This window comes from Sorghum bicolor, chromosome 5, assembly GCF_000003195.3.
Source record: "Sorghum bicolor cultivar BTx623 chromosome 5, Sorghum_bicolor_NCBIv3, whole genome shotgun sequence".
Classification (NCBI taxonomy): domain Eukaryota; kingdom Viridiplantae; phylum Streptophyta; class Magnoliopsida; order Poales; family Poaceae; genus Sorghum; species Sorghum bicolor.
This window is the reverse complement of record NC_012874.2, coordinates 66,073,847-66,096,853: the sequence shown is the minus strand read 5'-3', so window position 1 is coordinate 66,096,853 and position 23,007 is coordinate 66,073,847. Positions and strand designations below refer to the sequence as shown.

Sequence of the window (23,007 nt, the reverse complement as noted above, 5' to 3'; positions counted from 1 at the left end):
ATTATCTCCCAGACCAGACCTAGTCAGCGAGTACACATCAACTCCCAGCTTCCGGACAATAGAGATTCAAGGGAATTAGGCCTTCGTTTACAACATTTTCTTTACACGTGTGATGGCATTTGTCAAAGCATCATGGATATTGGTCACTGCATCCTATCATTGCTCAAGTGCAGGACATAAATAGAGCAAGAAGCTACTCGGTAATCAAGATCTACAGGCTACAGAGAGATAAGTATGGCTGATGCTCTTGCTAGAAAGGCAAGATGGGCAAAGCACCTAGATTTCATGGCTTTTGTGTTGCCAGACAATTGCTCATTCTCCAACTTGTAATATGATGAAGCATGTTTTGCGTGGGTGTAGATGGCCAATGTTTGTTTAAAGTTTTATTATTCACTTTTCACTACAGGTTTGTAATTAACGACGACGAACTCCATGTTTACCGTACACTTTCATCATTGCCGAGCAAAATCCAGGGTTGTTGACTTGAGCTCGATGATGATGCGATATCTGCGACCCACCACTACAGCTCTGTCCACCCCATCGCCTCCTACGGCCCACCAATACAGGCGCCGGAGCTTTGCGTCGCGGAGAGAGACAACCCAAATATGCCTACCAGTTTGTGTGGTACCCAAAATGCATGCTTTGATTGAGTCTTCCGTTGGAGGCTGTTTTTGTCACCTAAATATACTATGCGTGACCTATTTTGCGTTTGCTTCTGCTTTTACATGAGTTGTTGGAGACAGTCTAAGTATTGTGTTGAAGACCAATTTTAGGTTTGAGTTCTCCAATAGGTCTCCTATTGGAGACAGCCTGAAAAGCTTTATTTTTGATATACATGCATAAAGTTTGGCTAATTATTAGTCAAAAAACTTTATGAAGTTTGATTTTAATCATAATTCTAATAGAGGAATTTCTTTAGAGACCTTGCCAAAAAATAAACAAAAAAAGATGATTATAAAATGGCAACGGATCTAGTGCAAACTCATCTTCCGTGCAAACTGTGCAAACTCTAATCTGGACCGCAGGATGTTGATCCAAGAGGCACGGAGAGATTGGGTAATTTTGCACTTAACTGCCCGCTCTTAATCACACTTTTACAAATCCCTCCTTCCACCTCTCTCATGTGCCCCCTTGGATCAACATCCTACGGTCCAGATTAAAGTTTGTACAGTTTGCACGAGAGATGAGTTTACAATCTGTTCCCTTATAAAATTACGTTAAAATTATGGAATAAATAAAAACTCGGTCGCGGCGGCCCACAACAGGACCGGCCCAGAAACGCAGCTCCTCCTCCAATCCCTCCCCCCGCGCGCCCCTCTCGCGGCGCCGGCGCCGGCGCCGCCCCTCTCGCTGTTGCTTCTCCTCCGGCTGGAGCCGCTCCTCCCCCCACGGAAGGTTCAGGCTGCGGCGCTCGGTAAGCCCCATTCTCCGACTGCACATCTCTCGCCCCGCTACCGTACCATTGACGGGGGTTTGCTTTCGGCACTTCGTGAATACCCTTCTTGATTTCAATCTTCCGATGAGAACATGCTTCTAACTCAGCAAAACGATTCGCCGTGCCTCCAAATCTTGCGCCGTCTTCGATCTAGTAGCGCGACTCATTAGTAACTAGAAAGCAACATACGCCGCAGTATGCGGTGCCCCTTTATGGAACCAGCTGTATCAAGCTTAGTAGATACTGTTATGTTTATTATATGTTCATCTGATACTAGTGCAAATATGAAATTATGAGGTATCTTTAAATTCACCTAATAGTTTTTTTGATTGTGCACTGTGTTCTGATACTGTGAACTGAAGTACTAAAGCTGAAATGATTGTTGTTAAGATAAAAATATATCTTATATGTTAGAGTTAGTGTCAGTAGTTTTTTTTATATATATATAAGTAGGGTTATTACTTATTAGCATTAGATATGTGCAAAGTATTTATGTGAAATAGTTTTCTAATACGATCACAGGATAGCATTACTATGAAACTTAGTTTTGAAATTGAAAACTCAAAACCAATACTATTTATGCATTTTTTTTTGTGACTTGTACTATTTGTGCATTCATCAGTCATAATTGAGCACCTAAATCTCACTATACATCTTTGTCAAGTTTGGGAAATGTATTTTACTTAAAATGAGTTCAAGAATTTGAGCATTGGGCACCTGCCTGGCAGCTTCTTTCGCCCTATTCTTTGCGGCTCCTGACAATCCATAGCAGCTGGACTCCGCTAGCACGAATACAAGGACATAGAAGCCATTTCTCTCTTTTTTCCCCTGGTCTCTGTTTTTCTCGTTGGCTTGTCCATAGACCAGAATGGTTGTGGCAGCAACAGCAGCTCGCTCCTGAAGTGCTCCCCGCCGTGTGGCTCTGTTCTCTCCACGTGAGGCAGCCGGATCGAGCTGCACATATGCACCAAATCTGCAGCACACGGTGAGCCAAAGCAGATTTTAAACATATTAAGTTCCTTGTATATTGCTGAGAGCCTGAGACTTCACTTGGCTGATCTTGTGGATGAGGGGAAGAGGAAATGAAATGAATCCAGTATTCACTATTCAGATTCTAAACAAGGAGCATATATTTTTGTGCTTTGTTCAGTTAATAGAATAGAGGAGCCATGACAACAAAAACAAACTGCATGTTTCTCTCTCCATTCACATATGGTTACTATTACTGATATGCAAAACAGACCAGGTTAATCCATCTATCATACCAAAAAATTTCCAAATTCTACAACCAAATCAAAATCATACTTTCAGTCTTTCACATTAAATAAATCCACAGTTCAGGTTTTTTACAGATGTACTGATCAAAGACTTGCTAACCCTTTTAAGTTGCTGTAGTTGAACATTATTATAAACAAAAGTCATCAGAACATAATATCCAAAATTAGAATAAAAACAGAGAAATCGAGATTAACTTTGCATGTCTGCTTTAATCGAGAACAATAGGATGAGAGTAAGTACTCATCACTTATGTACAACAAGCTATTCTAGAAGTGTGAAAGCTACAATGACTAGTACACTGAATATTACTTTTGCAACTGAAATTTCATCATTTCTAATTTGCATAATTACTTGTTCTAGTGATAAGTGAACTAAATACAGTATTACATACTGCCATACCACGGAATATGCATGAGGATGTTCCTATGGATGGTTGAGTTCTACAGCGTAAACATGGAACTGCTGATATGCACGTTTCATCAACCACCATAGCTGCAATGCAGCAAGCAGAAAGGGAGCTCCTAACAGGAACGCTGCTTTTGCACATCCACATGGATCAACAAGAACGACAGAGAGCTACACTTGTGTCACGCCATGCTCATCTCTCGCCGGCACCATCGTCGGTGGCCCATGGCCACGCTGGTGGCACGCGCGCGTTTGCAGCAGCGTCTGCTTTGCTGGGGACCTATATATCCGTGCTGTGATGTGATTGGTTTGCTGCGGTGCCTTGCCGGTGTGCGGCGGCCGTGTCCGGCTGCCCCAGGGACTACGCTCGTGCGACGCTGCACTCGGCTCGCCCACACGGGACACGCCGCCTCGCTGGTGGCCACGTGCCACCGGATGAGCCCGATCGCTGCCCGTCGCCACCATTGTGAAGGTGGAGGACATCGCTGCCACAGGGACTGTCGCACGACTGCTCCTTCTGGGGTCCGGAGCCTATTCGCTGGTCTGAAAAGCCATGGCTGAAAATACTGTTCGCTGATTTATCGTGAGAGAAAAACACTGTTGGCTGGCAGAAAAAGTACGGCTGTGCAGATGACGACAGCTGCTAGCCCCTTGCCCCAGCAGAGAATGATGATTGGTGGGAAGGCAGAGCACTGCAGGCGCATGAGGGCAGTGGGATAGGCATAACATGATTTCTCCTATAGCATATAGCTGCCGCTAGGCGTGGCTAGGTGGAAGCGGCAGTGGCGCGCGTGGGGAGGGAATGGTGGCTGCAGCGGCTCTCACGCTGAAGACAAGGGTTCTAGAAACGCTAAGCTGCTGTGCTGCCTGTGGATAGTTCGATTGAAATCTAACGGAGGAAAAAAGGATGACATGGCAAAATAAGGTGCTGGATTCCATGGTGCAAGATTTGTCTATTAAAAGATGGAACATGATTATGTGGTGTTTTGTGTGGATGGATTTTTTTTAAAAAAAATATATCTTTTTATTTATTTGTTTTTCTGATGATGAGTTGTTTGGTCCTCTAACGTGGGAACTGCTCCAAGCAGGGCACACCATGGAGCTTGATGATGCCTTCAGGAAGCGGGCCTGCGTGAGTGGTGTCATCGAAAGATGCTTGGCTGGCGGCCCAGACCGGTTGAGCTCTCTGCCAGACAGCCTCCTTCATATCATCATGTCCTTCTTGAAAGCCCGGCAGGCGGTTCAGACATGCCTGCTGTCCACACGGTGGAGGCACCTCTGGCGCTCGGTGCCATGCCTTGACATTGACTTTGATGAGTTCAACAAGGCGTCCCCTTCTGGTGTCAAGCGCATCTGCCTCTCCAGTAGCGATGAAAGTTCTTGCTCCGACATTGATACCTCTGATTCTGACAGTGACAGTGACAGTGACAGTGACAGAGAGCAACTGCATCATTTCATCAAGTACAAGGACTGGGAGGATTTTGAGGATTTTGCTGTGACCCTGATGCACCGCTGTAACATTGCACAATTGGATTCATTCCGGCTGAATATTGTTAGAAGCAGAGCACCGGTGTTTGGCAATAGACTGGCAGCAGGATGGCTCCGTCGTGCCATGAAATACTGCACGCCTGATCGTGCCAGTAAGCTGGGACTGACCTCTGGTTCTTGGTGCCTCAAAAGGCTGCATCTCTGCCATGTACTTCTTGATGATCATTTTGTGAAGCGTGTTAGTTCAGTGTGCTGCTCTTTGGAGGAATTGGAGCTGGACGATTGCAGTTGTCGAATTCAGTCAATCACCTCCAACTCGCTGAAGACCCTGGTTCTGAGAAAATGTCGATGCCACCGTCTTTGTGAGATTATATCTCCCACACTGAAAACGTTGGTTTTTGATGGTGGCTTAAATACTGCTGCCTGTGCGCTTGTTATCTTGGTCCCTGCTCTTGCATATCTGCATCTGGCTGTGAATGTTTATAGATTTTGTGGTGGTTTTTCATTAAACGAAGTGCCATCCCTTGGAAAGGCTTTTATTCATCTACTGGACCACAAATATAATCATGCCAGAAGTAAACTTGATGGCGATCAATTCAAGCTTCTTTGTAGCATATCTAACTCGACAAATTTGGAATTATCGGGTGTCGGGACAAGGGTATGCCATTGCCGTCTCTTACAATGTTCCATTTTATTCACTCTAATAATGTTATGGTACTATCTAATTTACTACAGGTGCTAGGTAAGGAACCCAGATTCCAAGAATTCAAGAACCTGAGGAACTTATTGCTGGACGACTGTGATCTCAGTGATAACTTCAGGACATTGGTATTCTTTCTTCGGAGTTCTCCTATTCTTGAGAAAATCACTTTGCGGTGCTGCAAGGTATACTGTTGTTTGGTTTTTAAAAATTAATTAATGAACATAGTGCATTGTCTTACATCTTTTATGTTGGCTACAGTTCCCAAAATGTCCTAAAAAGAGACATATGCCCATACGCAACGAGATCGCATCTTCTGAGCTCCGTGGACTGGATTTGCTGTGTGAGAACCTCAAGTTTGAAATCATATATAATGATGGCTATGGACCCCACCTTATGCGGCTTTTGCTGCACATTTCAGTGAATCTGTCGAAGAACAACATTAAACTCACCAAAGTTGATTAGTGTTTTTGTTATCCCACGCCTTCTATATGGCATCTCACCTAATGGTTCATGTGGAATTTATGTGCACATCATAGGCTTCCTTCAGATGGACTAAATTGCAAGCCTATATGTTTGATTAATTTTAAGTGAAGCGGGCTTTTGCTCTATTGACTACATATGCTATTGATTTTTACTCTTTCCTGGCTTAAGGGTATGATTTCTCTGTAAAATATCTGCTTTAAGCCCTATGTCTGTACTGCTGTGTGTCAGTGTCGAGTGCGCACCACCCACTTACATGGACAAAGCTAGATTAAGTTCTTACATATTGGGAAACTATCGCCTATAATAAAATATCGCAAGCTTGAAAAATGGGACCGGAAATAGCTTGTTTTCTTCTATTTTTTTTCTCCTTCCTAGATCTTCTGGGGACTAGACAGAGGTACATGCTTTCCAAAACTATACACCATCTTAAATTCATCAGTGCTTATGTATGGGTCCCCTACTTGTGTGTCCAAAATATCTTGAGCCCCCTCTGCTTGAACATGCATGTCCTTCTAGGTAGATTCTTGCCTTATGGTTCAGATGTGGAATTTACATACATATTATGGGTCTTGCACTAAATGGCAAGCCTATATACTTTTGACCAATTTCTAAGTGATGAAGGTCTTTGCTCTAATGACTGTATATGCTATTGATTTTTTACTCTTTTTTTACTTTTCTGGTGCTTTTAGCTCTATGTACTATTTTCCCCCTTGTTTTTCGCTTCTCTCTGTGTGTGTTTTCCTACTGAAATGTCTCCAATTATAAAACATGACAATCTTGAAAAATGCACCGGAAATCTCATGTTTTCTTCTGTTATTTCTCCCTGGGGCTCTTTGGGATTAGGCAGAGAGCTACATGAATTCCATACACCAACTCAAATTCATCAGCGTTTTTGTCATCACTATGCAGATATCTCCTGAATTGATCCCCGTCATGTATGTGCAAACTATCAACCCCTCCGCTTTGACATGCATACCGTCTCAACTTAATTTGGAGATTTCAAATCGTATATTGATATCTTCTCTACTGTCCCTATTGAGGTTCTACTGACTACAGATGAACTGAAAACTTTGTGGTGACTACAAATGAACTGAATCCTATAGCTGGCTCACCCTTCTGGCTTCTGCAATGCACAAGATGTGTGATTGTATTTGAGACGATGAGCCCGTGAGATTTATTTTTGAGTTTATGCTAAATGATGTGACTGTTCTTCATTAATAAAGCTTGCGGTATGCATTGTCAAAAAAAAATGGGTCCAGCGCAATTTGTGTGTTTTCTGTTCTAGTTTTAGTTCGTTTTCTCGTGCAAACAAACCTTATCATGTGATGCCTTGTTTAGTTCCCAAAAAGTTTTGCCAAAAATTTTAGATTTTCCGTCACATCGAATCTTGCGACATATGCATGGAGAATTAAATATAGAAAAAAACAATCGAATCTTGCGACATATGTATGGAGGATTAAATATAGACAAAAATAATAACTAATTATAAAGTTTACCTGTAATTTGTGAGACGAATCTTTTAAGACTAGTTAGTTCATGATTGAACAATATTTGTCAAATACAAACGAAAGTGTTCCATTACTCAAAATCCTAAAATTTTGCCAACTGAACAAGACCTAAGGATAAGGATTTCAGTCGGTGGAACAAGATTTCAGTCCGCAGGAACGCAAATGCGGGTGGTGTAAGGATTTGAAAAGGTAACCAAAGAAACCGATCGATTAAGAACCATGCAGTGCACCAAGCACCGGCGAAAGTGACCCACTGAGTCTCAAGTGAATTAGGCCCTCTTTTTACATCATTCTTTTCACTCGTGTGATAGCAATGGCATTAGGCAAAGCAAACAGATCAATCACTGGGTCAAAGTGCAGCATTGTTTAGTGCTACTTTTTATACTCATATAAAAAGTCGTACACAGTCCTATGCCGTATTACACCCAAAAAGGCCACCACTCCAAACAGAGTACAAATCGTTAGCATAAAAACCCCGTTTGACATGGATCTACTTTATCAGCGAAGCTTTTTTTTTTTTGCTTCGACACCATAAACAGTCTGATGGAGCTGAGGCCACTTTGATATCCTGGCAAAATAGCTCCTTACAATAGACAAAACGAATAAAAAAGATCAAAATACCCTTATTTTCCCTATACATGTCGTCTTCTTCCCATGCTTGCCAGATGAACATGAGGAAACTCAGGAATAGTGTCTACCGCTCCCTTGACCTGCATATAGGGGCCCACGCTACCAAGTGGACGTGCCCCCGGCTGCATGCGTGCCTGATGGTGGTGCGTCTAGGGAGACGTGCCCCCGATGACCGAGCGCTCCATCGATCGAGACCTCCGGTGGCTGCTGCCCCAGTTGGCCTACGCGCCTTGGTGGCTATGTGCTCTGGTGGCTGCACCCACGCCCATGTGGCCGAGTTCCCACGTAGGCACATGAGTCACAACAAGGGAAATTTGTGGTTTCATCCTTATTGAGTAATACGTAGGCAAGGTGAAGCTATTATTTTTGGCTCCGCTCCTTGTCTATCCTTTGTCTCAGCACGTTTTGAGGCTCTCTGTGTGAAGCCGTTTTTATTTTATCCTATTTGACAAAAAAAAGGGCTTCTGAAGCCGATGGAGAAGTCCTATCAAGGCCAAAAAATTGTTTTGCAAACATAACAATTTTGTGCTCTCAATGTTTTACCATATTGACTTGCTTTCAAAAAAAGAAAGAATTTTGCAAATATAAAAGATAAAGCCAGTTCGTTGGCACATAAGGATTTGCAAAAAAAAAGAGAGATCTGAAGATGAAGTCCGTTCACTGGCACATAAGGATTTGGAGAGAGAGAGAGAGAGTTGCGTCATCATTTTCTTCGTGTTGCTATAGCATTGAAATAGATGTGATGCCTAAAAAGTAAAAACAAAAAGCTTAGTATTCTTGTTTGCAATCAAATACTTATATGGAGTCATGGTGAAAAGTAGGAGACTTAAGCATCTTTTATATCAACAGAGAAAATGTGCACATCTTTTATATGAAAAGATAATGTTATTTGAAGAAACCTTCATCCGTTTTTTATAGGTGTACTTTTTAACTTGACCCTACACAAATCAATGTCATATCAAAAGATCTTTGAAAGATTGAATTTCTTCATATAGCTATTATTGCCTCATGTAAGGCGTTTTGTTTGTTCTAAATTAAAAAGTCTTCTAAATTCATTCAAATATATAGAAAACGTAGCAACAACTTACAACACTATAAATTAGTTGTATTAAATATGCCAAATTTAATCAAGTTTAAATAATGATAACTTAGGAAACATAAAACACCATGTATTTTTTAATCAAAGAATTACACACTATTCATGCATATAATTTTAACTTTGTTAGTATCCAAAATCTGATGAAGTTTACTAATTTAGAGTGTAGTGGTTATTTTAGAGATCTCTAAAGAAAAAAGGGAATATATGGTTAGAGCATATTTAAAAGTTTGAAATAGTTTACTTACTAAACTATTAGATCTAATAAGTTAATAGAAGAAAGAAACAAGAGTGAATGAATGTGTAGCCTAGTGGTTACAAGAGTAGAGTATTAGTAGCACCTCAAGCATTCTAGGTTTAACTTTGCGTGGAAGAAAATATTTCAGGATTTAATGTTGTTGTGGTAGACAATGTTCATAGCGAGGAGTTCTGGTCTACTCTTTGAGTCATAGGGGTAGGGTTTGCGTTCATATGTCATAGGAGTGGAAAAAAATAGCAAATTAAATTTTATCCTTCTCCAATAGTCTAATATTTTTGCATTTGGAACCCCAAAATTACTTCTACCCAACCAAACCTTTTTAATAGTTTCTTTGTCTTTATCGCTTTCTCTGCCAACACTTTTTATTTTCTTAATTTACTCATACATCTAATTTACCATGATCTCTCGAGAAAAACATATGATGAGGAGCATATATGAAGTTCCTCTTGTCCTCGAAAACTTACAAGTCACTGAGGATATTTGATAACTTTTAATTTTTATGAAGTAAGAATAGCTCTTTTACTAAACTGGAAAAAAATTTAAAATAAGAGTTTATCTTTTTTTTTGAGTAATAGAGCTTTCTATTGATTCATGGCCAGATTACAATCGACATCTGCTAGAACCACTAGCCAGCCTGGTACATTATCAATCCAGAAGTGGCAGCGATCGGTAGGCGAAACTATGGATGCACAGAAGTTTGCCACCGAGTTCGCGTCCCTTCTGACCCATCTAATGCAAAACTCACTAAACATCTTGCCTAGCTCTATTATATCAAAACATAAGTTAGTTCATTGGCACATAAAGGATTAGAAAACAAAATCTGAAACCAGGTTGTTGGAAAATCCTTTGAATCAGGATTATTGTGGCATTCTTTTCTTCACATTGCTATACCATTTCTTTTGAGATCCAGTGTAGATGCATTTGATCATATGATGTGTACGTTGCCTACCACTTGAAAGAAAAAAATAATATCGTTAAATCTTGAAATAAGTTTAGAAAAATATGAGCATCCGTGTCAAGTCTGAGCATAACTCACTTTGTCCTTTGTACATTATTTAATGAATATGTTATTTAGTAGATATATTTTAGGATTTAATAAATAAAGTGATTGAAATGCATACTTAACCCTCAAATTGTTTTATAGTAGTGAACAATTGCTAACAAATCGATGTCATATCATTTTTTTGGAAATTGAATCCATGAATATAATTATTACTGCCTCCTTCCTAAAATCAGTATGGCGTTTTTGTTTATCCTAAATTAAAATTCTAAGTTTTAAAAAGTTTATAGAAAATGCAGAAACTTCTTGCAACACTAGATTAGTTGCATTAGATACACTATATGTAATCAAACTTAAATGAGTCTTAACTCAGGACAAACATAAAACACCATATATCTTTTATTGAGGAATTATACACTATGCATGCATATAATTAATTTTAACTAAAAATTAGCTAAAATTCATAAGGTTTGGTTTTAATCACAGTCTATTAATTTTGAGCGGATGGATTTCTTTAGAGACCTGCCAAAATATATGGTTGATTTTTTCAGAATTATTCGACAGCTGATTTTTCACATTCGCATCACCCACCTACCCACAAGCTCGACCTGAGCCCGTACCCTCCCACTCTCTCATCTCCGGTGAGTACGAGGGTTAGGAGGAGCACCAGAGAGAGAAGATGTCGGAGCAAAGAGGAAGGACACCAGAGAGGAGTGGATGTACAAGGTGTCTGACGGATTTATGGATTTCAGTCACCTGCTCTTTGAGACATGGCCTAATTTTTTTTTCTGGTTATTAAAAAACAGACTATTCCTTTTTTTTTTTGAAGAAAAAAAATTATGGAATAAAATTTAAAACTCGGTCGTAGCAATTGCCAATTGGGCCGGCCCAAAACTGCTCGGCGCAGTGCCCCTCTTCCCCCACCCATCCGCCGTCGAGGCACTCGGTCGCGCCGGCGCCGCCCTTCTCACGGCTGCGTTTCTTCCGGCTGGAGGGGCTCCTACCCCCACGGCAGGCTCAGGCTGCGGCGCTCGGTAAGCCCCATTACCCACCGCCCCATCTTTCGCCTCGTTCCCGTACCCCTGACTGGTTTGCTTTCGGCCCTCGTGAACATGCTTCGACGGCGAACATGCTTCGCCATTTTTCGAAACCTTCCGCCGTCGTTGATCTAGTAGCGCGACTCATCAAGTAATCGATCTAGCAGGGCACGCCATGGAGCTTGAGGATGCCTTCAAGAAGCGCGCCCGCGCAAGTGGTGTCGTCGGCGGATCCTCGGCCGGCAGCCCGGACCGGCTGAGCTCTCTGCCGGACTGCCTCCTCCATAGTCCATACCATCATGTCCTTCTTGAAAGCCCGGCAGGCGGTGCAGACATGCGTGCTGTCCACACGGTGGAGGCACCTCTGGCGCTCTGTCCCGTGCCTCGACATCGACTTTGATGAGTTCAAGAAAAAGGCGCCCGCTTCTGATGCCAGCCGCATCACCTACAACAATTTCCTGGAAGATGATGCCTCTGATTCCGAGAGTGATGTCTGGCGTTTTGATCTTTTCAACAACAGCAACTACAAGGACTGGGAGGATTTTGAGGATTTTGCCGTGACACTGATGCGCCACTGTAACATTGCACAGTTGGATTCATTCCGGCTGCATAGTGATGGAAACAGAGCACCGGAGTTTGGAAAAAGAGTGGCAGCAGGATGGCTCCGTCGCGCCATGAAATACTGCACTCCTGATCGTGCCAATCATCAGGGATTGAGCTCTGGTTCCTGGCGCCTCAAAAGGTTGCATCTCTGCCATGTACTTCTTGATGATAGTTTTCTTAATCATGTTAGTTCTGTGTGCCACTCTTTGGAGGATTTGGAGCTGGACGACTGCAGTTGTAAAATTCAGTCAATCACCTCCCACTCGCTGAAGACCCTGGTTCTAAAAAAATGCCAATGGCGAAATCTTTCTGAGATTATATCGCCCACACTGAAGACATTGGTTATCGATGGCGGCTCAAATACTGATGCCTGTGTGCTTGTTATCTTGGCCCCTGTTCTTGCATATCTGCATCTGGTTATGCATGTTGCCCTCTTTCGTGGTGGTGTTTCATTAAACGAGATGCCATCCGTTGCCAAGGCATTGATTCATCTACACGGTCACAAACATGGTTTTGTCAGAAGTAAAATTGGTGGTGATCAATTCAAATTTCTCTGTAGCATATCTAATTCGACAAATTTAGAATTGTCGGGCTTTGGGACATTGGTATGCCCTCACTATCTCTTGCAATGTTCCATTTTATTCACTCCAATAATGTTAGTGCGCTATCTAATCTAATGTACTACAGGTGCTTGGTAAGGAACCTAGATTCCAAGAATTCAAGAACCTGAGGAACTTATTGTTGGACGACTGTGATCTCAGTGATGACTTCAGGACATTGGTGTTCTTTCTTCGGAGTTCTCCTATTCTTGAGAAACTCACTTTGCGGTGCTGCAAGGTATACTGTTGTTTGGTTTTTAACTTACTTACTGAACATAGTTCATTGTCTTACATCTTTTATGCTGGCTACAGTTCCCAAAATATTCTAGCAAAAAGAAAGGAATGCCCATACTCAAGAAAACCTCATCTTCTGAGGTCCGTTGTCTGGATTTGCTGTGTGAGAACCTCAAGGTTGAAATCATATATAAGGATGGCTATGGACCCCACCATATCAGTCTTCTGCAGCTTGTTTTGGTGAATCTGTTGAAGAACAACATTAAACTGACCAGAGTTATTTAGTGTTTTTGTTATCCCAGACCTTTCATGTGGCTCCTTTCCTAACGGTTCATGTGGAATTTATGTGCACAATATAGGCTCCCTTCAGCGGCACTAAATCGAAGCCTATATACTTTTGACTACTTTCTGAGTGAAGCAGACCTTTGCTCTATTGATACATATGATATTGCCTTTTACTCATTTTCCTTGATTAAGGATGTGATTGCCTATGTAAAATATCTGTTTTAAGCCCTATGTACTGTGTGTCAGTGTCTGCTGTCCACTTACGTGGACAAAGCTTGCTTAAACTGTTACATATCGGGGAACTGTTTCGTATTATAAAATATGGCAATCTTGAAAAATGGATCTGCAAATCGCATGTTTTCTTCTGTTTTTTGCCCCTTTTTGGGCCTTTGGAGACTAGGCAGAGGTTCATACTTTCGAAAACTATACACCATCACGAAATTCATCAGCGTTTTTGTCATCGCTGTACATGTATGTGCAAAATATTTGAGCCCTTCTGCTTTGACATACATGTTCTTCTATGTGTCTTCTCGCCTTAGGTTTCACATGTGGAATTTCTTGCATATTATGGTTTCCCTTCAGATGCACTAGATCACAAGCCTATACTTCTGACCAATTTCTAAGTGATGCATGCCTTTGCTGTATTGACTATGCTATTGATATTTGCTATTTTTTCCTTGCTTCTGGTGCTTTTAACACTATGTACTTTGTGTATCTCTGTCTCTTGTGTACTTACAAGTTTGTTTCTGTTATTTGCTACTGAAACTGTTTCCAGTTATAAAACATCGCAGTCTTGAAAAATGGCACTGGAAACTGCTTGTTTTCTCTTGTTCTTTTCTCCCTGGGGCTCTTTGGGATTGGGTAGCGAGTGCGAGGAGGTTGTACATTCCTAACAAAATTTCCTGTGCAGATATCTCCTGTATAGCCGCTGCCAGCCCCCCCCCCCCCCCCCCCCCCCTCCCCTCCCCTCTCCTCTCTCTTCCCGTACATGTGTAAGGATACTGACAAAATTTCAGTCCCAGGAACACAAATATGGCTGATGTAAGGATTTCAGTGTGTAAAACGAAATTTGATAAGGCAACCAAAGAAACCGGTCAATTAACAACCACACATTGCAGCAAGCAACGGTGACAATGATGCACTGATTGGAGTTTCAGGCGAATTAGGCCATCTTTTACAACATGTTTTTCACTGTGTGAAGGCATATGGCAAAGGAAACCGATCAAACAATCCTATTCGCTTGAACTTATCACTTATGATAGTGTTTTTCTCTCTCAACAAATCAGCTTCAAGCTTATCAGCCGCAGAAACCATTATACAAAAAAGTCAGTTACTCACATATAAAAGTCATACACAGTCATGCCGCATCACACCCAACAAGTCCACCCCAAACAGCAGTAGCATAAAGATTATTTTGTAAACATAACAATTTTGTACTCCATGTTGTACCACACTGACTTGCTTATTCATAAAAAAATAATTTTGCAAATATAAAAGATGAGTTCATTGGCACATAAGAATTTGCAAAAATTGCTAAAAAAATCAGTGTCACATCAAAAGATCTTTAAAAGACTGAATTGTCCACATACTATCTCCATTTGAAGTTATAAGATGTTTTTCCCCTTTTCTGGAGATATATTGCTTTTAATGTGATATACTAGTATATTAATTGTATAGCAAAAATTATATATCTAGAAAAGTTAAAATATCTTATAATTTGGAATGGATGGAATAACTCTTATTTTCCTCATGTAAGACATTTTGTTTGTCTAAATTACAAAATCATCTTAGTTTAACCAAGTTTAAGGAAAAATATATAGCTACATGTTAACATGCTAAAATAGTTATTTAGTTGCATTAAATAAACCCAATTTAATCAAACTTAAAACAATTCTAACTTAGGACAAATCTAAAACACTATACGTTTTTGTATTTGTACTTTGCATGCATATAATTTTAACTAATTGTTATTAGCCAAAAGTTTATGAAGTTTGGGTTTTTTTCGAGCAAAAGTTTGGTTTTAATTGATCACGATATGTGTCTCTCTAAATTTGGATTGAAGGGATTACTTACTTTACTACCCTCTTCATCCTAAATTATAAGTTATTCAAAGAATCTTGTAGAATCAAAATATTTCAAATTTAACTAAATTTATATATAATATAATAAAATTTTTGATAGTAACTAAGTATTATTAGATTTTCTATTAGTTATATTTTTATAATATATATATTTAATTTCATAAATATTTATATTTTTTTACAACATTGGTTAAACTTGGCATACTTCGACTTGTGAGAATTCTTGCGATGAGAATACACGACAGACCTCGCCAAAAAGAAAAAGGGAATAAAAACTCGGTCGTGCAATTGGGCCGGCCCAAAACTGGGCGGCGCAGTGCTGCTCTTCCCCCACCCCAACCATCCCCGTCGAGGGTTTAGGCACCTGCTCGCGCCGGCGCCGCCCTTCTCACGGTTGCGTCTCTTCCGGCTGGAGCGGCTCCTACCCCCCACGGCAGGCCCCGGCTGCGGCGATCGGTAAGCCCCGTTCCTCGACCGCCCCATCTTGCCCCGCTTCCGGTACGGGTGGCTAGTCTGCTTTCGGGACTCGTGAACCCTTTCTTGATTTCAATCTCCCGATGAGGTCACGGTTCTGATTCAGCCACCACGCTTCGCCACCTCTTCGAATCTCGCGTCGCCTCCGATCTCGCAGCGCGATATCGAACAGGATTTTGCGGTGTTCTAACCTAGATTGATTTTTTTTCCCGTGTTCCGTCTTCTTCTAATGGAGGAACTGCTCGCGCAGGAGTCACCATGGAGCTTGAGGGGGGAGACACCATGGAGCTTGACGGGGCCGCAGCAGGGCGTGCCCACGCAAGTGGCGGCGGCGGCGGCGGAAGCTCGGCTGGCGACCTGGACGACCGGCTGAGCGCTCTACCGGACAGCCTGCTCCACACCATCATGTCGTTCCTGAAGGCCCGGCAGGCGGTGCAGACGTGCGTGCTGGGCACGCGCTGGAGGCACCTCTGGCGCTCCGTGCCGTGCCTCGACGTCGACCTGGATGAGTTCAGGGCTGTGCCGAAGCCTTCCAACAACAACCCTGACCCTGATGATGACAACTCTGATGTTGAATTCGAAGAAGAAGACGATGACTCGGACGACGGCAACAACGAAGAAACCAAGAACAATGAGTGGGACAACTTTGAGGATTTTGCTGATAGCCTGATGCACCACTGCAACATCGCTCAGTTGGATTCCTTGAGGCTCCATGTGAGTAAGAGCAGGGCACCTAGTTTCGCCGATAAACAAGCAGGCGGGTGGCTCAGGCGCGCGATGAAATACTGCACCCCAGGTCCTTGCCGTCAACTCGAGGGATTGAGGTCCACCGATTCCTGGCGCCTCAAGAGGCTCTATCTCTGCAATGTGGCTCTGGACTGCCGTTTCGCGATTCATGTCAGTTCAGCATGCCAATCGTTGGAGGACTTGGAGCTGGATGATTGCATATGTGCGATTCACGTAATCAGCTCCAACTCACTGAAGAGCTTGGTTCTGAAAAACTGCCGATGGAATGTTCTTGCTGGTATTGCTTCGCCCACACTGAAGAGGTTAGTTATTGCTGGTGGCACGAATTCTTCTGACGTTGTGCTGGTTATCTGGGCCCCCACGATTGCTCGTCTGTGCCTCGATGTGCCTCTTCGCTTCGCCAAACGTATTGCAGTAAACTAGAGGTTTCGGGTTTCCAGACGGTGGCAAATCCCCGTATTTATTATCTATGCTTTTGTTTTAGTAGCCTATGTAAGACTTTAAGGAGATGCATCCTTCCAAGTGCTAAATGCTGACTTAAGTTGCTCAACGTTTTCTGAATTCTTAGCGCATCGCTTGAACACACTTTGGATCATATGTCAGCATTCGTTCCTTAACGTTTCTGGTTGTGACTTTCATGAGACCATTCAATGTTCAGGTTCCTTTGGCAGGAGGAACAAGTTTACAGATTATTTTCTTGATTGATGATTCTCGATTAGTACAACACTGTGTGTTTTGGTACCCAAGATACATTGTGGGGGTTTGGGCATTTTAAACCTTAGCTCTGATGATCTGATCTTTGTTTGCCCAATTGTGGTTCTAAATAGTTGAATAGTGGTGGTTTATGGCAGAAGTTGCTTTGCTTTAGACAGTCTCCTTGGGGATTGTTTTACTCATATATTTGCTTGTATTTTTACTGTATCCTACATCTTTTCAAAAGCTAATAGGATACCTTCCTCTTTTGGTCAACATTTTTGAAGTGCAGTAGTGCTTAAACATATTTTAGTTCATGTAGCGGTTTTGGGTCTGAAGAATTTACACTTTAAAGGTCCAGGTTCCTTTGGCACGAGGAACAAGGTAGAAAAAGGTATATCTTGTTATTAACTACTAGGGATTTTGTTTACAATACCCAAAGGAACTGGGGATCTTGATATCTTTTAACCTAGCTCTCTCTTGAACTGCGCTGCTTATTACCGACTTTATGTGACGGAATTGCTTGCGACAGGACATTGTTGGGGATTAGTGACTATTCTTAGGATCCCCGGTCCTGGAAAAGGATTATCAAAGTTAAAAATTTAGGCACGGTAAAAGGAGGTACACTGTAGTTTAGATTACATAAATAAGACTTAATTATTTTGTATCATATACTGTTTTTCTTTCTGCGTTTTGGGAGTCTGAAGAGATACATGAGCGAAACTAAACCAAGGACTGCTCAAAAGCCTCAAATCGGGGACAATTAATTTTCTTTAACCTTTCGGAAACTTTTTTCTTCAAATTCTAACAGAAAATCTTGATAGACCAGAATCTAGTAAAAAAAAAAGGACACCTTGCCTTGGCTACGGTGATTTGGTGAACAGAACACCTTGGCTTCGAGAGGGAGTCATGCCCTGCCAACAACCCATGCTGCTGGATGGATCGGCCCACAAGCCCAATAGCGTGGGCTGGATTTCGGCAAGATGAGCGGGCCGCTTTATTATGAGTTTCTATGTGTTATATGAGTGGGCCGCTTTATATGAGTTTCATGTTTGATGCCTATACCAATGCAAGTCCAGTACCTCAATAAGCTGAGTTGTCCAATAAAAAAAAAGCTGAGTTGTATACTGTTTTATTAACCAACGAACACATCTTTAATCATTTCTATATATACTAGCAAATAGGTCCGTGCGTTGCAACGGAAAAAAAAACTATCAAACATTTGTTCAAAACAATTATGTGATTTGTACATGTCTATTTATATTTGATCCTTCTATAATTTATTTTATGATGACCATAACAATGTCCTATTAAAATACATCTTGATTTAATTTTACAGTAATATGATAATGTCCTATTAAACTTATACCGAATTAAAATACACTTTAATATATTTTTCGCCTGTAGCTCGTGCTCCTCACCGCTGCCTCCCCATCTGCTTCCACCGTCGTCCTTGCGCTCTTGGTGAGCATAGTAGAAGACTCTTCTTGGATCTACTCCTCTAGTCCTCTTGTGCCTCGATCTATTTGGTTCTCTATACTTTTGCGCCACGGTCTAGTCCATGATGAGGATTCCGATAGTTTGAAAATTGCATGATTCATATTTGTATTTGTTACTTTATTGGCTATTCGATTACATCCGATTCGGTGTATGAGTTGTATTTGGACAGCCTACCACTTCCTGTTGCAGCAACACCGAGGGGGGAAAGAAGAAAGAGATTGAATAGAATAAGAAACAACCGAAACTAATTTGACACGAACACATGATAGAAAGAATATAGATTAGTCTGGACAAAACTAAAAGAAATGACAGAAATTTTGAGGTATAGATATTTTTTTCCTTTGGTTTTTAATAGAGTTCGATTTGGAGAAGTCTGATTTGAGAGAGGATTTCTTTTTTTTTGTCTGTGTCCAATCTCTCCATCCTCATAAGTAGCTAGACAAAAAAAAATTTAGACCAAAAAAATGCCTAAAATTTTGACTCTTTAGAATTGGGTATAGGAAAGCTCCTCGATTCAAAATATAGGAATCTTACCTTCCCAACTTTTAAAATCTGACAAATAAGGTGGTTTTGAATCGCGTCATCTTTTTAATTTAAAAACCAAATCAGGTATTGATACTAGACAAAGTTTGCAAACCCTAGAAATGCCTCTAAAAATTGAGAAAAAAAATAGATATATTATTAGGAAAAGAGATACAAAATAAAATATTTGGAGTTCAGGAAATTATCTTGGGAAATCTCCATAAAAATAGATTGAGCTCTAGAAAAGTAGAAAAAAATATCCAAACACATTTACAAAATTCTCAAAACATTTTAATCGATATAGATATAGAAATATATTTTGGAAACTTACCACAATAAAATAAGAGCTGCAACCAAGATGAACTGAACTAGAATTTTTGTGTGTTGCATTCATGCTGGTTGCATCTTACTTTGAAAAGTTTGCATAAAGTGTTTAGACATCATTAAAATGTTCTGAGATTATTTTTGGTTTTTTACATTTTCTTAGATCTCAATAAAATTTCTATAATGCTCCAAGATAATTTAATGAGCTCAAAATTTTGTATTGGGTCTATCTTATCCTGATGTATCCCTAGGATTTTCTCGATTTTTTAGAGGCTTAAACATATATTTTTCATGGTAAAACAAACCTCATCTAATGACTATTTTGAACTGATGCAAGGGTGAATTTGCATGTTTTTCAAAATTCTTGATGTAAGGTTTAGTTTTTGAGTTGAGTGATTTTTTACACTCTACAACTAAGTTCAGGGATCAAATGGAATTGCTCTTTTTTTCTTAAAAAAAATTCTATGTCTCATTTTTATTTGGTTTTACTTTAATCGTATGTTCAGGGAGATTACCCTTACCCCACCTCAAGCATGGCTCCTCAACTCAACAGTGGACTTGTATTGTCCTCTAATCAAGGTTGATATATTGGGTCTGTTTGGTTCTCCTTGCTAAATTTTAGCCAGCTACAAATATTTTAGCTACTCTTAGGTGACTAGTAAAATTAAACTATTTTAGCTCATTTGTAGTCATTGTGTTTAGAAGTTTAGCCACTAAAGTGACTAAAGTTTAGTTGGTTAAAATTTAGCAAGGGGAACCAAACAAGATCATTGTTCTGGTGAATTTAGAGGAAATTTTTGACGTTGTTTGCATGAGTTTTCACGATGTTTGTGGTTTCCACTAGATTCGTTTTCTCTCTCTCTCCACACACGTTCCAGTGAAAATCCTATATAGAAAAACATACTATTTGGCTAGGAGTATATATACACAATATTATATAGTTAATTAATAAATAAGCACGTAGGTAATCCCATGCCATCCTGGTGACACGAAACGAAACACAGAGTGCCATCCAACCTCTGCACGATCAGCACTGCACAGGCAACATCCAACGCCGCGACAGCTCGCCCGGCCCTCCAAACGCTATGCTGTGCTGCAGTGCTGTGCCCAGCAGCGCCGCCGGCGCCGGCGACGGCGACGTCGCGTGCAGCAAGTGTCAGTGTCACATCCTCCTTCCCTCTCTCGGTCTCTCCTACCTTGATGAGAACTAAAAGCCTCCATCTTTGCTACTCCGCCGGCCGGCCGGCCGGCCGGACGATATAAATTCACTCGCTCGCAGACACGGACACGCCCGGAATCTCCAACGAGAACAAAGAAGCTACCTTTTCTTCTCCTTCTCCTCCCCCGCGCGCCCTGCTGTCTCCGGACTCGTCGACGTCGTACGCGTCGTCAATGGCGAAGCGAGCGGACGCGAGGCCGAGGCCGGCGGCCGCGATCCACGGGCGGCCGCCGCGGGCGTCGGTGCCGGCGTTCGGCGGGTGGGAGGTAGCAGCAGGCGGAGCGGGCGCGGCGGCGGCGGCGCCGGACTACTCGCTCGACTTCACCAACATCCGCGCCGCGCGGATGCACCGCAGGACCAAGGCGCTCTCCTGGTCCAGCTTCGTCGGCAACGCCGCTGTAGCCGTCGTCGATACACCCGGCAGCCGCGACGAGGAGGAGAAGCGCCGCCAGTGGTCCTCCTCGGCGGCCAGCGACGATGACGACGACGACAGCGAACGGCGTCGCCGCCATCAGCTCCGTCGCCTGCGTAGCGCCGATATCGACGACCGCCAGCCGATCCAGCCTCGCCGCGCCGCTCCCAAGGTGAGCTGACGCCGCCGCCACCACATTTCCACGGCAAAGCATTGCATTTGTTAGCTTGAATTTATCCACCAAATTTGCCAACTATTCAATAATATTTTTATCACGGCTTATCAGTCAAACAAATAAGACTGAGTGGTACAATAATAGTACCAACTTTGTGCTGTGATAGATCCGAGTATCGTGCACAGCAGACAAAAACGCACTGTTTTGGAATTTGGATGTATTTACTTTGCTAGGATTTTGAATTTGGGATTTGCGATGGCTGATGAGTACAAATTTGGAGAGTTCAATGTTGCCAATCAAATTTGACACTCCCTCTTGTTCTAATCGACAAAAACAGACAAACAATCCCCATACTGTATTTTTCACATTATTTCCCCATTTGGTTATATTAGATAATTAAGCTTTAGTTGTTGTTTAGAACATCTTTAGGAGTTTGATATAATTTACTTGCTAAACTAATAGATCTAACAAGTTAATAAAAAAGTAGTAACTTTAAATTTTATTCTTCTCCAACAATAACCTATAATAATTTTCTAAAATTTAAAAAATTATAGTAGGGTCCACATATATTTGTAGTTTTTTGGTTTAGTAGAGCTGATCATATCTTTTTTTTAAAAGGATACAAAGTTCTCTCTATTTTGCAAACTTATGAGTTGAAGAGGACATTAGACAACTTTTTTATTTTTAAGTACCTCTTTTACCAAATTATTGGAGGAGATTTTTTTTTCTAAAAAAATCAAGATAGGAAGTTATGTTACAAAATTCCTCAATTTTTTAGAGTACCTCTTTCCAGTGCATGCATGAAGCCGAGCTGATTGTGCTGATGGTTCTTCAATCAGTTTTCAATGGTTATTTCCATATAAGTATATGATTTGTTTACCCGGCGCACTAAATTAAACAATTTCCATTGTTATTTTATTTAATTCTTCTTGTATCGTCGTCGTTGGTACATGAATCGATCGGCAGGGAAGGAGCAAGGTCAAGGGCTACCTATTTGGTTGTGTGGCTGGACAATGGTGACACACGTGGGAGCCCTGCATCTGCACTGCCAAGAAGACAATGTCAAATCCAAGAAACGAAGACGACGCCTGGCTCTCATAGTATATTTGCAATTTCTGAAATTAATTAAAGATCATGGTGCGTACAGACATAGTACATACAATTGTCCTGCTGTGGCTTTTGCCATCAATTTTCTTGTTTGGCGGTGGGTGTACAGTTGGCACATGCATGTCATCGATTTGTGAGAGTCTGAGACACATTTCTATACGCGTGTTTCTTTTCGTTTTTTTTTTGGTCTTATAGATATGTGCTGTAAGTTCATTAGTGATATATATGATGATAATCCGTATGTATGTCATCTTCGTGAATTTTGATAGTCTTTTGCCAATGACTTCTTTGTTGTTTAAAGAATAAAGTGAGTCAATTACAAATGTCATCACGCGCAGCCACAACTTCGTTGTGCAAATCATAGGAGAAAAAGGGGTAACCAACGAAGAGAACAACACAAAAAGAGGGGAAAAAGACTAAGGAAAAACAAGATCACATTATATATAGTGGGGTCCCATGGGCAAAAGTTAGGTGAGAGATCATTTTAATGACGCAAATAACTAAGTTCAAATTTCTTAGGTAATGAATTTTTATTAATCCGACCTTTATAACCAAGCCAGAATAACAAGTTCAAATGCCACCTCGAAGGACCTGTAATGTTGAGAAAAGTGGAGCAAAGTGGAGCGGTATAAGAAAAGAAGATAGCAGTTGCATGCTTTCAAAGCAGCTTCTCGCGTAGTCAAACACTTTAAACTCTGACGGAATTTATA

The 23,007-nt window shown here is 41.3% G+C and overlaps 3 protein-coding genes across 4 annotated transcripts; all 3 read left to right on the top strand.

Moving 5' to 3' along the window:
- On the top strand, nucleotides 1,256-5,959 carry LOC8074361 (putative FBD-associated F-box protein At5g56820). The gene is made up of 4 exons (XM_002451029.2): nucleotides 1,256-1,414; nucleotides 4,207-5,264; nucleotides 5,342-5,491; nucleotides 5,568-5,959. Exons 2-4 carry the CDS (start codon nucleotides 4,215-4,217, stop codon nucleotides 5,769-5,771), a joined length of 1,404 nt encoding a protein of 467 aa, XP_002451074.1. The 5' UTR covers nucleotides 1,256-1,414; nucleotides 4,207-4,214; the 3' UTR covers nucleotides 5,772-5,959.
- On the top strand, nucleotides 11,160-13,381 carry LOC8074360. 2 transcript variants are annotated; one of them, XM_002451028.2, is made up of 4 exons: nucleotides 11,160-11,319; nucleotides 11,490-12,530; nucleotides 12,613-12,762; nucleotides 12,837-13,381. In XM_002451028.2, exons 2-4 carry the CDS (start codon nucleotides 11,622-11,624, stop codon nucleotides 13,041-13,043), a joined length of 1,266 nt encoding a protein of 421 aa, XP_002451073.1. In that variant the 5' UTR covers nucleotides 11,160-11,319; nucleotides 11,490-11,621; the 3' UTR covers nucleotides 13,044-13,381. The 2 variants fall into 2 exon arrangements, with proteins under 2 accessions (XP_002451073.1, XP_021316636.1); XM_021460961.1 differs by having other exon boundaries at nucleotides 11,487-12,530.
- On the top strand, nucleotides 15,414-16,962 carry LOC8074359 (FBD-associated F-box protein At5g18780). Its single transcript, XM_002451027.2, has 2 exons — nucleotides 15,414-15,580; nucleotides 15,849-16,962. Exon 2 carries the CDS (start codon nucleotides 15,857-15,859, stop codon nucleotides 16,766-16,768), a length of 912 nt encoding a protein of 303 aa, XP_002451072.1. The 5' UTR covers nucleotides 15,414-15,580; nucleotides 15,849-15,856; the 3' UTR covers nucleotides 16,769-16,962.

What these genes read in the sequence shown, in the direction of transcription:
- LOC8074361 (XM_002451029.2), top strand. Translation starts at nt 4,215, where the DNA reads ATGGAGCTTGATGATGCCTTCAGGAAGCGGGCCTGCGTGAGTGGTGTC. An exon ending in TATCGGGTGTCGGGACAAGG is followed by an intron (nt 5,265 to 5,341) that starts GTATGCCATTGC and finishes AATTTACTACAG; the next exon opens with GTGCTAGGTAAGGAACCCAG. An exon ending in TCACTTTGCGGTGCTGCAAG is followed by an intron (nt 5,492 to 5,567) that starts GTATACTGTTGT and finishes TGTTGGCTACAG; the next exon opens with TTCCCAAAATGTCCTAAAAA.
- LOC8074360 (XM_002451028.2), top strand. Translation starts at nt 11,622, where the DNA reads ATGTCCTTCTTGAAAGCCCGGCAGGCGGTGCAGACATGCGTGCTGTCC. An exon ending in TGTCGGGCTTTGGGACATTG is followed by an intron (nt 12,531 to 12,612) that starts GTATGCCCTCAC and finishes AATGTACTACAG; the next exon opens with GTGCTTGGTAAGGAACCTAG. An exon ending in TCACTTTGCGGTGCTGCAAG is followed by an intron (nt 12,763 to 12,836) that starts GTATACTGTTGT and finishes TGCTGGCTACAG; the next exon opens with TTCCCAAAATATTCTAGCAA.
- LOC8074359 (XM_002451027.2), top strand. Translation starts at nt 15,857, where the DNA reads ATGGAGCTTGAGGGGGGAGACACCATGGAGCTTGACGGGGCCGCAGCA.